Here is a 13,636-nt window from a genome sequence, read left to right on the forward strand (position 1 = left end):
AAAGATAACAAACTGGACCCCGAGTATGATTAGACGCGAAGCATAAATTACACATGTGTTCTGATCATGTGGGGTCCAATGACCCTCTGATGTTGCAATCATGCATTCGATGCAGTCGGAAGCTTTTTTATGAACCTGCATGTGAACCCCCCGTCCAAAAATTTTCTCATGTGCTTTAATTTCATGATTAATATGTAAAATTTATGCCACATCTAACGTTCAAACTGGAAATTATTAGCCAAAAATTAAAAAAAAAAAATCCAAAACCAAAATTTATAGTTAGAATTGGAAACTTCATAAATTAATATAATTAAAATGTCTTAAAATTTTATAACTTAAAAGATAAATCATGAACTCCTTTATTGGTATCATGAACTCCTTTATTGGTATAGCCCTCTTCCGAAAATTTACCTAACAATTCAGTACTAAAATACAAAATTTGTCTCTCTTTGTTTTTTCTTTTTTCTTTTTTTGTTTTTTCTTTTTTTGGCCTATGATTGACTGAGCGGTCACTTTCTATACGGTTCCCTCTTTTTCTTGTGGAGAACGTATGTAAATATATATATATATATATATATATGGCAAACAGGTTAGCAATTTAGTTAGAGTGAAAAAGCCTAATTGGGTTGTTAAGAAAGAGATGAGTGATCCTTAAAACACTTCAACGTTACTATCATTCTTTGTCATAAGCCAATTAGAATGTTTAGAGTTCATTAGAAAAATTAGAAGAAGTAAATACACATACATTATACATAAGATTCTAATTTCAATATCTTATTAAAAAAATCAGAACGGTTAAAGATAAAATCTTCCCTTCTTATTATCCTTATCCTATGGAGTGAATGTTAGGGTACAATTAGCCGAAAGGGTGGAATGTGGGGCATATATACTTTGGAAATTTAAGTAAAGGTAGTCGGTTATTACCCCAAAAAAAAAAAAAGAAACAAAAAAAAAAGTGAAGGTAGTCGGTGGCTTCCGACTTCATTCTGCGTGAATTTTTTTTTTTGGTGGAATCATTCTACATGAAACTGAGAAAAAAGAAAAAAGAAGAAGAAGAAAATGTTCTTTTATCGTTTTAGAATGAATTTTAGATATTATAATATTATTTGTAGGCTAAAACCCAACCACCAAAATCAGAAGCTTCATAATGGTATAAAAAATTAATCGCCAATAAGAAGTCAACAGACAATCAAAGAGGGAGGCCGTCTACACTACAGAGGAACAAACCCACGGGATAAAGTTGGAAGAGCAGTCTAAAGTAGCCAATTTTTATAATCATATTCAGTATTTTAATTGTTTCTGAGTTTGAACCCCACACTCCACCCCATTCACTAAACACAGCTCATCTAATGCTTCATTCAACTTAATATCATCTAGACAAGGGGTCTACCACTTATGGCAATATTTAAAAAAAATTATATATATCTATTCTTTTTTTTTTTTTTTTTAATATCTCTACTAGTTTTCTAATGTTCCTTATTTTACTCCTTTGGAGTTGAACTAAATTCATTGCAAAATTGACATGAATTTTTTACTTAAAAGGTAACTATATTAAATGTATGACTGAGATACTATCGGTTATATTGTGATTCATAATTAATTTTAAAATTTGAGAGAATTCGATTAATCATAAACGAGGAAAACCTTTGGTTGAAGTAACAAAATCTTTTTGAAAGTACTTTGATTGCTCCTCTAGTTCAAGCCAGCTAATCAGCAGACGATAGTTTGGAAACAAGTATTCCCTATCTTTGCTCCTTTTATATGTTACCAAAGGCTCCCGACAACGCGTATGTATATGCAAGTTTATACGCTTTTGCTACATCCCAAAAATCAAATAATTATCTTTACTTAGGCAAAACGCTGCTTAATCTGAAATATTAGGAAGACAGGTATCTTCTACTCGCTTCCATTACTAAAAATTTCCAACACAAGCATTATGAGTCTCTATAGCTAGTTGATATTAATTCGTCAATCTGCGTATATACTTTTTGTCAATTAATTTTTTTCTTTTTGAACAAACATTAAAATCGAAGAGAAGAATTTTAGACACAAGCAAACTAGTCGAACATAAAACATCATTGCTTGTTAAGATCATTGTCATATATGTATATGCTACATTTTATATCACTATTACTTAAAGCAAGTTAATAATATTTATACATTTCCGGCATATGTTCATATATTTTTTGGCTTTAGAATTAATTTTCACCCCTAAAAAAAAATTATTGTATATAATAGATGTATGTGGATTTATTTTCTCATATAGGATTTTAATATTAAGTAATTTCAAATTTTTTTTTAGACGCTATTACCACAGTACTAATGATGGACTTATTTTCTAATATAGAATTTTAATATTAAGTAATCTCAAATTTTTTTTAGACGCTAGTGCCACACTACTATTCTTCTCTGCCACAGTAATATTTTTAAATTCCGAATTTACCCTTGAATTTGAGAAAGAATAAACTTTGTACCTGCAATGAGAGGGTAGAAATGGCCTAATAAATCTAAAAAGCTTTTATAGGATCTCCCTCGCTTCTCTATATGAAATTCTCCATTTTTGTTTGCTATACATTTTACCATTTTGATCTATGCCTTACACTAGACGAATTGTTTATTACCATGCCCATCCCAATTTTTCTGTAAATCCCCCTTTTTTTGGGTGAAAGTCCTTACCCATTTTGCTTTTCTTTTCTATCTTCCATTTCCAAATTTTTATTTTTCTCGTTGTTATTCATCACTTTTTTTTTTCTTTTTTTCTTTTTTTTTAGGGGTAGTTTGTTTAGAAGAGACAAAGTAAATAAGAAGATGGTGAACTTCCATATTTGCACAGTATAATGGCCAATTAACGGTGCCAAGGATTCTCAATCTGCAGTGGTCATAGAAGATTCTAATCTAACTTCTCAAATATTCAAAGGCTAAATTTGGGAATTGGATAAATATTACCGTGGCAGAGGAGAATAGTACCTTGCCAGTAACTTCACTCCCATACAATAAAAGAAGAAGAAGAAGAAGAAAAAAAAAGGAAAAAAAAAAAAATAGAAGAAAAAGAAAGAATCCAACTCACAATTAGCTAGCAAAGCTTAGACAGCATAACCTCTACAATGAGAGTTAATTTTGTCTTATTCCTTTTTCTTATACAAAGACAAGCTCCGCTTTTGGCCGACAGACAATCCCCTATATTGTACTGCTTTTTCCACATTAAAAAAATAAAAAAATCACCATTTAACTTGGCGATTAAAAATAAAGATGGAAGAAGGATTAATTAATATATTAATGAGTGATACGCAAATGATATATATATTCTATGGTCCGTCAGTCTATGACATGGGATGGGGATAGAGAGGTATGAAATTCTGAAATGCACAAGAAGGCGGAAAACTGTTGTTAGTGTACTTCTTCAACCGAAAATATTCCATGCGGGTTTTACAGGAAAAAAAAAAGACAAAAAAAAAAAAAAAAAGATCTGGAGCTTTGTATCGAGGTGAGAAAGATGAAGTATCCACGGAAGAAGATGAAGAAGAAGAAGAAAGTGTATATATATATATATATATGTAAATAAATACATAAATAAAAAAGGCAAGCAGAGGGTTTAAGTTCCCAAAAAAGTAAAAAAATGAACTAAAATGATGAGATGACCTGGTAAATTGTTAACACATAGCATTTAATCACTTGAAGTGGTACCAACTCACCGATGCATACAAGATTTTCTCCAACCTCTTGGAGATGGGGAATAGTATTGCGTAACGTGAAGACTAATTAATTAAGAATGAAAGTATCTGTTTAATCTTAGAAGGTCTTATCGCCATATCCGTCTGTCTACAACTTTTGACCCTCCCACACCCATTTTCTCTCTTTCTATATATGTTTGTTTTCTCCAATATACGCCAAGTTGTCGGTGATTGGTCGTGATTAATAATATACAACCTAAATTCAAAATCAAACATATACATATCAATATTGGTGGCGAAAAGTCTTCAACGTGAACCTCACATCAGGGTTTTTGACGTCACCAAAGCAATTCCTGTCACGTATGAATTAATATATCAGTAATTGTGATCGAGCAGAGCAGGTATCAGTTAATTATAATACGTTGATAATATTAATAGGTCCATGCAGTGATGTATATTTACGATTAAAGTCAATGGGTTCGTTCAATTTTCTTTCTTAAACCAATTAACACTTGTGATTTTGTAGGGGAGAAAAGGATAATTCGGCTGCTAGAGATCTCAGAATATATATATTACATATCCTTGCCTTATTTGTGAAGTTAGTCAACATACGGTATCATACGGAGTTTTGCTAGTCCATTTTTTTTTTTTTTTTTTTTGATGAATTGAAAAGATTGGAGGTAACTTGGTAATGAAACATAGTCAAAATTCAAATTTTCCATTCCTTTGTGCCAGCTTCTTTACAGGCATGCCTCTGCAACGGGAACGGTGGATTCATCCATATTAACCGGTAATGACATACCTGGAAAAATTATTTAGGTGGCACCGTTACATAATGATAGAGATACAAATATATATATATATATATATATATATACATATAATGCAACATTCTTTTGTTATATTATAGTATAGCTAATTAGAGTAGTCACCAAATTGTTTGAGAGGGGGAAAAAAAATTTTGAGTAATTACAAAGCCTAGCAAGTAGGTTGAAAATATTTTTTATTTTTATTTAAAAAAAAAGGAAAATTTTGATTTGAATACCTTCGCAAATATAATTTTGTATTCACAATAACTTAAATACAAATTGTTTTTTTTTAAAAAAAAAAAAAACACTCTTTGATGCAAAAGAAACTGGAAAAGAAAAAAAAAAATATATATATATATATATATATATATATTTGAGTTTTGCTAGAATTAATCAACCAAAAGAAATTAAAAATTAGAAAATATATATATATATATATTGCTGTGGTAATTATTTTTTTTTTCTTTTTGTTATCAACTAAATGTACTGAAAATTATAAATATGGATAACTTTACGTTAAAAATAACAATTAAATCACTATTATATTTTTACAAATTTGTAGATAATTATTATATTTATATAAAATAGTTTTAATTGGAGATAAATGGTAGATAAAACCAAAAAAATATACATAGATAAGTGAAAAAAAAAGTATTAAAATCAATAAAAGAAATGAAAAGAAAAAAAAAATTAAAATTTGGACAACACTTAAACATGTGAGGAGAAAGAGAGGGGGCACAATTATAAATTGCCATTCCAATAAGTTCAAAAAGCAAGTGGGTCCGCTTATGTTGAGTAGGCAATCTGCATATGTTTATGTTTATATAATCATGTTGTGCAATATCTGTCACGATTAAAAATAATTATTAATAATTTTTTTGCTCTTAAGATAATTTACAACAATATTATTCATGATCTTGTTTTAGTGTTTCTTTAAATGCAAAATTATTTAAAGAAACATGTTTAACCACTTGTCAGTTTGGTTTTAGATTCTTGAAACATGTTTTCGTTTCCTTGTCTAAAACGAAAATTGATTAAGAAACATCTGTCTATTCGTTTTTTTGGATAAAACTCTCTCTCTTATTTAAATAAATATATACAACGCTTTTTTGCAGTTTAAATGCTTTTTTTTTTTTTAAATTCTGAATCAAAAATGTATTGTCTAATCTGTACAAATCTTGCACCTTAAAACAGTTCTTTTTCAAGTCGATAAAAAAAACCATATAAAACTAATTTAATTAATTTGCATCACAAACCACACCACAATGACACAGCTGGTAAGATATTAAATCATTTGTTTGAGAAAGTCTACAACTTTCTTTTCTTTTTCTTTTTCTGTTTTTTATATGGAGAAAGAGGAACTAGACAAAAGGGCTCGAGGCCGATGGGTTGGTCAATCTTCAGGAATGGGCTCGTAAGAAAGAAGACCAAATTTTAAAATGGAGCTTAATAGGCCTGTAGCCACCCGTTTATCCATTTCATAAACTTGAAAGACTCTAGTTTTGTGGGAATATTTGGGGATATCCACGGAAAATTGGAATTGTGCACACGTACTCTTAAATTGAATTCATTACTCATTGAGATATTGAATCTCAAACCCCATAATATTGTTTAATTACTTTCATAACTCGCACAGTAAATATAATCAATATATATATATATATATATATGGCAGTCAGTTAATGAGACACAGAAGCAAGTAATTTACAGAATCAGAGATGTCATATAAATAAAAAAAGAATCAACAAACAAGGCAATGAAAAATTCCAATTTCAGATGCATTAAACAAAACAATGAACAATAATTTTTATTTTTATTTTAACCTGTTTTAAAGTCCTAAAAAATCTTGTATGAAAAATGAGAATAAATATATATCACAACTGTACAATCTCATGATTAATTTTGGCCAAAAGACCTCAAAATTAAACTGCTCTAGCTCTTCCAATCAACATTGGCTGCCCATTAATGAATTTTTTTTTTTTGTTTTTCTTTTTCCATATCATCATATATATATATATATATATATATTCATAATTAATATTTGTTGGTCAAGTCAAAACCATGGAATGAGCCGACCTTTTGACGTCCCACTACTATATGTGCTTCTTCATCTTCAATATCATCATCCCTGACATCAACTGCGGCATAATGTTCAGCAGAGAAAGAGGCATCCAGAGTATTGAAGGAAGGTGAAGTGTCCACTGAAGTCTCAAGGGAAGTGTCTAGCGAAGGCCGTGCCGGACGGTTGGGGCTCCTTATTGCCACATTTTTTCTGGCTTTGGCTCTCCATCTTTTTAGTCCTTCCACCACTCCCTCTGTGAATACTGCTTTGCTCATTGATGTTCCCATCTGTTCCACATACATATTATATATATATATATCACTGTTACTCAATGTGACACAACATTTTCAAATATAGACCAACATAATATAATTTAATTGAACATTGTTTTATAACTTTTGAAATTTTAGTTTAACATGTATTAGAGCCTTGACCAACCAAAATTTATACATGTTATAGTATTTAGGTAGTATACCTGTGTGACCAAAGCATAGATAGGCAGTGTTACATAGCCACCCAGTATCTGTACTACAACACCCATAGCCAGCCTTATCACAATATCTTCAGTTTTACGGTGGAAGCATGACCTGAATCCAAATTTGTACTGTTTTTTTTTTTTTTTTTTTCCCACATTACAAAATAAGTTAGTCAAATTCGAAGCACAAATAAATTTTCCTTTTTTTTTTTTAAAAATAATTAACTATTTAAATAATGCTTACCCAGGTCCACGTGAAGAATGCCAGTTGAAAAGAATTCTGCAAGCCCAGCCCAAGAAATTAAATTAAATTAATTAACAATTTCAATGATTATGGATTCACAGCAATTAAGAGTAAATCCTTGAACATTGGAGGGTTTTGAAATTACCTGAAACAGTATGTAGTTGATAAGATGGAGAAGCAATTTAGGGGAGCCAAACCAGAAAAAGTGATCACTAGGCCTCACAAGCAAAGTTCCTCTAACCACATGAGATTTATCATGGCTGTCTACGCACATCCTAGTTATAATTCCTTGCAGCTTTGTTCCCACCAGCAACAGCATCTGCCAATTTAAAAATAAAAATTGCTATATATTAATGAAACTAACCATCTATTAGTTAAAATTCTTTAAGTTAATTACTTAGATATGATTTTCTTACCACTAATGGAATAAAGGGAAGCCATAGATAATTGTAAAATGCTGCATGATCATTGGGCAAATATAAATTAACTGAGTTAGACAAACAAGGCACAAAAAATCTTCAAGAAAAAGTAACCTTATAAAATATTGAATGGGATTGAGTGTTACCATGTGCATTGAAGAATAAAAAAAATACAGTGCAGATCCAGATCCACCAGCTGCATGCAAAAGTAGGCTGTTTAATTACCATTAATTAATTGTTCCTGACACTATATTTATTTGAATAAAGTTCATAATTGATGTAATTAATATTGGAGTTTGCTAAATTACCTGACCCCCACAACCACACCAAAGTCTTTCTCCAACGCCCTCTTTATATATTTTTGGAAATCAAAATCGCTTCCCTCTGCAAAGTGGGCCTAGAAGAGTTTCACAACACAACCCAAAGAAAGAAAAATTTAACATTATAGATTATGAAGAAAATTGAGCCTAGCTAGGTAGATTAAATTAAAATTTTGGGGTATGGAAGGTACCGTTATAAAACCATGTCTAAGAGTTAAATAATCCGATTTGGGCACTGATTTGTAGAACTGTCTAATAAAGGAAACCTGAGAACAGATATGCCAAATAAGACATTAAAATTTTCAATTAACTAATTAGATTATAATTAAAGTAATTGGCTTGTTATTGATGAATGCATATATATACCGGCCAACGAAGAAATCGATGGTCGCTCCAACATTTCAAATGCCTCTTTCCAAATGAGGTTTGATGGGTGAGCTGAAACCTTCGTGGATCTGAGTTTTTAATTAATTAATGCAGTAAATTAGTAAGAAAACTAAACCAAGAAAAGGAAATAAAAAGTTCCCTGAAAAAAATAATAATAATAAAAAGAAGAAGAAGAGACAAAAAAAGATATATAAAAAATGCATAAGCACAATAAAAAAAAAAATTGTATTAATTATTATTTTGTGATTGCCACTCAAGTATCTTAATCAATCAATTGTAATCAGACAAGAGTTAAGACAAAAAAGAATAAGCAGAGGCAATACAAGCTTCCTCAATAATACTCCTTGGGATCATTACGAATAGATTAAAATATATCAACTAGGATATAACTTATGCATAGATATGTACGAAAAGAATTTTTATTTTTGTAACCATGTATATAATATAAATTTATTGAATTCATTCTTTAACATAGTGTTTAAATTTTTTTCCTTCTTCCATTGGTCATCATATGTAAATTAGAAGCTTACAAAAAATGTTTGCCATTTAATATGATCAATAATTAGTTGATGGACTGCCATCCAAGTTGACAACATGGAAAATTTTGAAGATTGAGAGATCCAAACAAATGTCCATGTAGCCTATCAACTTTACATGTATGATATTTTGGCTTTTTCATTCATAAATTTAAAAAAATAAATAAATATTAATTATAGGGTGGCCTACCGTTAGAAAATTGATATTCTAATGTTCTGGTCTCTGCTTCCCAGGACTCCCACCTCCTCATCTGGAAACCAAAAATAAAAAATAAAAAAAGCTTAAGTTAAAGTCACAATAGAAGCCAGTGCTTTCAAAGCCAAGTCCAACTTGTATATTTTTTAACAGTAACCATCTGGAGCAGGTGGTTTTGTTATAGTTCACAATTTTGGAACTCCTCCTTACCATTTCCCTTCCAGACGTTCTCAAATTCAACTGGTTAATTTATATTTATATGTTGACAAAGTCAGAACTAGACAACCAGAGAGCCTCTGGTACGAAACAGATAAAAATAAGAACAAAGGAATTTTCCAAGAAAGCGATAGTAGTTTTGAGATTCCAAAGAGATGGGAAAAGAAGACACAGTAAATTAATTAATTACCTTGGCCATTCCAAGACCGAAGGTGAGCATGATGGAAAAGACATGGAAGACTGCTAGCACAAAGATTAAGTACTGTAGTTCTTGCACACCCTTTCTGGACAACAATGAAACCTTTCCCTGTTTACCAAAATTCATTTCAGCCATCAAACATTTTCTGTAGCAGACAATCTATTATTATAAATTATGAATCTAACCCAAAATAACTTAAAATTAATTAAGCTTTTGTATTTAGTATATTATACCTGTTCGGTACACTTGGTTTCCTCTTCATCTTCATCGGAGATGAGGCTCTCGCAAGGAAGAAAAGACTCTGCAACGCTATGTGAGATGCATATATTTGCTATTGGCTTCTCACCCACTGTTAGGAGCAATGATATGAATCCCAACAGCATCAATTCTATTCCCACAACACCAAACAGAGAACATTAATGAGAAACGGATCAATCAGCCCCCATTTTTCCTGATCATTTCTTCAATTCTAAAATTTCGAAGTTTCTATCTGTACTATGTTTTTGGATTCTAACCTGATTTGACCTTGTCAAGAGCTTGAATTAGAGATTTTCTTCTTTTCTTATTGAAATACTGCACAGAGATTTAAGAATTAAGAACATTAATAAAACTATAACAGGCTAATATTACAGATTGACATTGGTTTAAATACAACTTTACCAGTTTACCTTGGCTAAAAGATGAAGAAGATGCTCTATAAAAATAGAGACTACTATCAAAACTAAGCAAACAATTGCTACAGCCCATGTTGGTGTTGTTTCCAGAGTTCTTTCAGTAATTTCAGCCATCTTAATCAATCCCTCTATTTCTTTTCAGACCAGGGCTCTTTTGGTGCCTGATGCTAAGAGATACGAACAATATTTTTGAGGGACCATTTATATATAAATATAAAGAGGTAACTTTTTGACCTACGCTTCAGAGTCCATTTATTTACAAAATAAATGGCATTTTTTTCTATTTAGGGTTCGCCATGTCTGACTACTCGTCGTCCCTGTACGGTAACAGTGACGCATACAAACGAAAATAAAAAAGCAAAACATTGAGACCAAAAACAAAACTGAACATATATCCGAAGTTTTTCTTTTCTTTTCTTTTTTTCTTTTTTTCTTAATTTCCAAATTGGTCCAGCAAATAAATCTAGAAACCAACCGTAGCCCACCATCACATTCTAAATCAATCAATTTTTTATAACTACATAAATACGCACTTTCACTTTTTCTTAAATTTTTGATTCACATTACCACTGCAGTGTGGCGTCTTATTATTGGTTGACTTATAAAAAAATCTAAAATGGTATGCTTTATGTATATGTAAATATATGGCTGGAATATTATGCGGCTGGAAATAAAAGTGAAGTTGAAAAAAGTAAGTTCCAATTTTTATTTTTATTTTTTAAAAAAAGTGGAATATCATGAGACCTATGCGTGCATATATCATATATGCATGAGGATTGAGAATTGATTGGAATCTTTATATGTATAAGCATTTTTTTTTTTTCTTGGTTCTACATTTGGCATTTTGACTATTTTTGCAACAAAGAAATTATAAAAAATAAAAATAATAAAATCTTTTTTTTTTTTGGTACAACGTAATAAAAAAAAATATGTTGTTCATATATATTGAATGGAACACGTTTTTGACGTTGAATTTTTGAGAACTAGACACGGAGGTTTGACTATCTAGACTGCGTTCTCTCTCAACTGTGCAAAGCCGCGAGCTTATTGACTCCCGAGGCTTTTGCAGAGGCTGTGGGCATCAATGCAAACTTCTTCAACGATTGAATTGACATCACATATATATATATATATATATATATATATATATTAATTTTTCAAAGTTTAAAATAAACAGATTTTTATAGATTTGGTCCACAATTTGAGGCACAAATTTCTGCCACCAGATTATATTTTTTGGTGATTATATGCCGCCAGATTATTTATTAGTGCAAATGTCATTGTATATGTATTTCGTGTAATTTTTACACAAACATGTACGGTAGTTGAAACAGCTTCGTGTATTATATAATAACAGATACTGGAGATGAACTTTATTGGACCCAAATTGGCACCAAAAAAATTTTTTGGTTTAATTAATGATTGTTAATTCAGTTTGTTCTGGAAATCAAGGGATCAAATTAATTTGTCAGTTTTCAAGACCCATGAGCAATGAACTAGAAACTTTGAAGTATAATACGGAGTAGGATATTTCAAACCCACGTTTCAAGAAAATGTAACAGAGGCCCATGAAAATATCCCCAGTATGCATAATAATCAACAGAATCATCAAACTCTTCTGGGATCCGGGGTTGATTTCACATTACACAGTATATATTTCCAATCAACCAATTGCAAACATTTCTCAATGTTTCACATTAACATTTCCCAATCAAATATAATTGCAAACATTTCACAGTGATGGATTAGTGAATTAATTAATAACGTGTAATTATGTTGGTATAGAAATGCACCAAGTTGAGATAATTAGAACTTCTTTTGGGTGGATGATGTCCATAACTACCATGAAGCTTCAAGACTATAATGCATCCAATATGAGGGGAACTTTAAATAATATTCTCTTCAGAATAATCCCACTACAACCAGCATTTGGCCAAAAATCTTTGAAAGAAATATTGAAGCATAATAATGGTGTTGACAAAAGGTGGGTAAACCATGACTTCTGAAACTAACAATAATTCAATTTCTCAACTTGATTTTATCCTTTTTTTAGCCTCCATGCCCCAAAAAAAGGCTGCGCATAGAAACGAATAAATAAATTAAAAGTAATTACTTGAAGATAAAAATATTTCTGGGGCAAACCTCAATGCATAGAAAGCATCCTAAATTTGTGCAAAAACACTTATTAGAATCTTCCATTTTTCTAGAACTTTAACAGAATTCAGTGTAAGAATTTGCATATATTAAAGATATACTGAGCACCGCTGCAAACTCAAAATTAGTGAATCAACGGCATTTTTGTTCTTTGGGTTCCATGATCTGATTCGTCTGTAAGCTACTCGCGTGTACCAATGACGCATACAAACAAAAATAAATAAATAAATAGAACACTAATACCAAAAACAAAATGAACAGAATATAACCATAGCCCATGCACCATCACATCTAAATCTAATCAATTTTGTATAACTAGGTAACTTCCTAATTTCATTTTTCTTCCATTTTTACTTCACATTATTGCTGCAATGTGGCATCGCATTATTTATCATTATAGAATGTTACATATATATATATATATATATATATATATATATAATATGTGGATGGAAATAAAGGGAAGTTGACAAGTTCCAAATGAAAAAGTGAAATATGATGATTTTTTTTTTTTTCCTTCTTTTGTTGAAGAAATATCATGAGCTGCATGCATACATGGGGACTGGAAATTGCTTGGAATCCCTATATGCATAAGCTTTTTTTCTTGGTTTTACATTTGACATTTGGGATATTTCGCATCAAAGAAATTATTAAAAAATTGTTTTTTTTTTTTGTGTTTTTTTCTTTTTCTGATATTTGGTACAACATTATAAAAAGATTTGTTGTTCATATATTTAAAGGTACGCGTTGTGGGGTTGAATTTTTCAGAACCAGACAGAGAGGTTAGACCATCTAGACATCGACCCTCCCTCTCAACCGTGCGAAAGCAGCAAGCTTATGGACTCCCGAGGCTTTTGCGGAAGCTCCATAATTTGATGCACAAGGCATAGCGTAATTTGTACACAAAAAATGTTGAAACAGTGTCGTTTTAAAATAACTATCAGTATTCTTTTCACATCTTGAATGGAAAAGAAACAGGGCACATCATGTTCATGTCATAAAATTCATACATAGATCCTGGAAAGTAACTTTATTTGGTTTAATTAATGATTGTTTAATTTGTCCCCAAATTGACTTGGGCCACAAATCGTTGAAAAAATATTGAAGCATGATGATGTTTAACTAAGGTGTGAACCAATAGACTTCCGATACAAACAACAATACAATTTCTCAATTTTGGTTGGGAAGTCTCTTGAATAATAACCTACCATTCTAATCCTATATATTTGGAGCTTCACATTGAAACGAGAAATGAATAAATAACTAAAAAGTAC

At 30.8% G+C, this 13,636-nt stretch overlaps 1 protein-coding gene across 1 annotated transcript; it reads right to left on the reverse strand.

Moving 5' to 3' along the window:
* Positions 1–6,237: 6,237 nt before the first annotated feature.
* On the reverse strand, positions 6,238–10,555 carry LOC107411542 (MLO-like protein 6). Its single transcript, XM_016019150.4, has 14 exons — positions 10,203–10,555; positions 10,050–10,107; positions 9,768–9,922; positions 9,526–9,642; positions 9,114–9,174; positions 8,367–8,455; positions 8,192–8,266; positions 7,989–8,077; positions 7,827–7,876; positions 7,678–7,718; positions 7,407–7,580; positions 7,262–7,297; positions 7,018–7,146; positions 6,238–6,829 (listed from the first exon to the last, which is right to left on the reverse strand). The coding sequence occupies exons 1-14, from the start codon at positions 10,320–10,322 to the stop codon at positions 6,515–6,517; spliced, it is 1,509 nt and encodes a 502-aa protein (XP_015874636.2). The 5' UTR covers positions 10,323–10,555; the 3' UTR covers positions 6,238–6,514.
* Between the last annotated feature and the right edge of the window lie 3,081 nt (positions 10,556–13,636).

This window comes from Ziziphus jujuba, chromosome 1 (genome assembly GCF_031755915.1).
Source record: "Ziziphus jujuba cultivar Dongzao chromosome 1, ASM3175591v1".
Lineage (NCBI taxonomy): Eukaryota > Viridiplantae > Streptophyta > Magnoliopsida > Rosales > Rhamnaceae > Ziziphus > Ziziphus jujuba.

Coding starts and splice junctions, on each gene's coding strand:
- LOC107411542 (XM_016019150.4), bottom strand. CDS start 10,322: ATGGCTGAAATTACTGAAAGAACTCTGGAAACAACACCAACATGGGCT. Junction 7,877..7,988: donor GGTGTGGTTGTGGGGGTCAG/GTAATTTAGCAA, acceptor TTTTGCATGCAG/CTGGTGGATCTGGATCTGCA. Junction 7,581..7,677: donor TTCCCTTTATTCCATTAGTG/GTAAGAAAATCA, acceptor TTAAATTGGCAG/ATGCTGTTGCTGGTGGGAAC.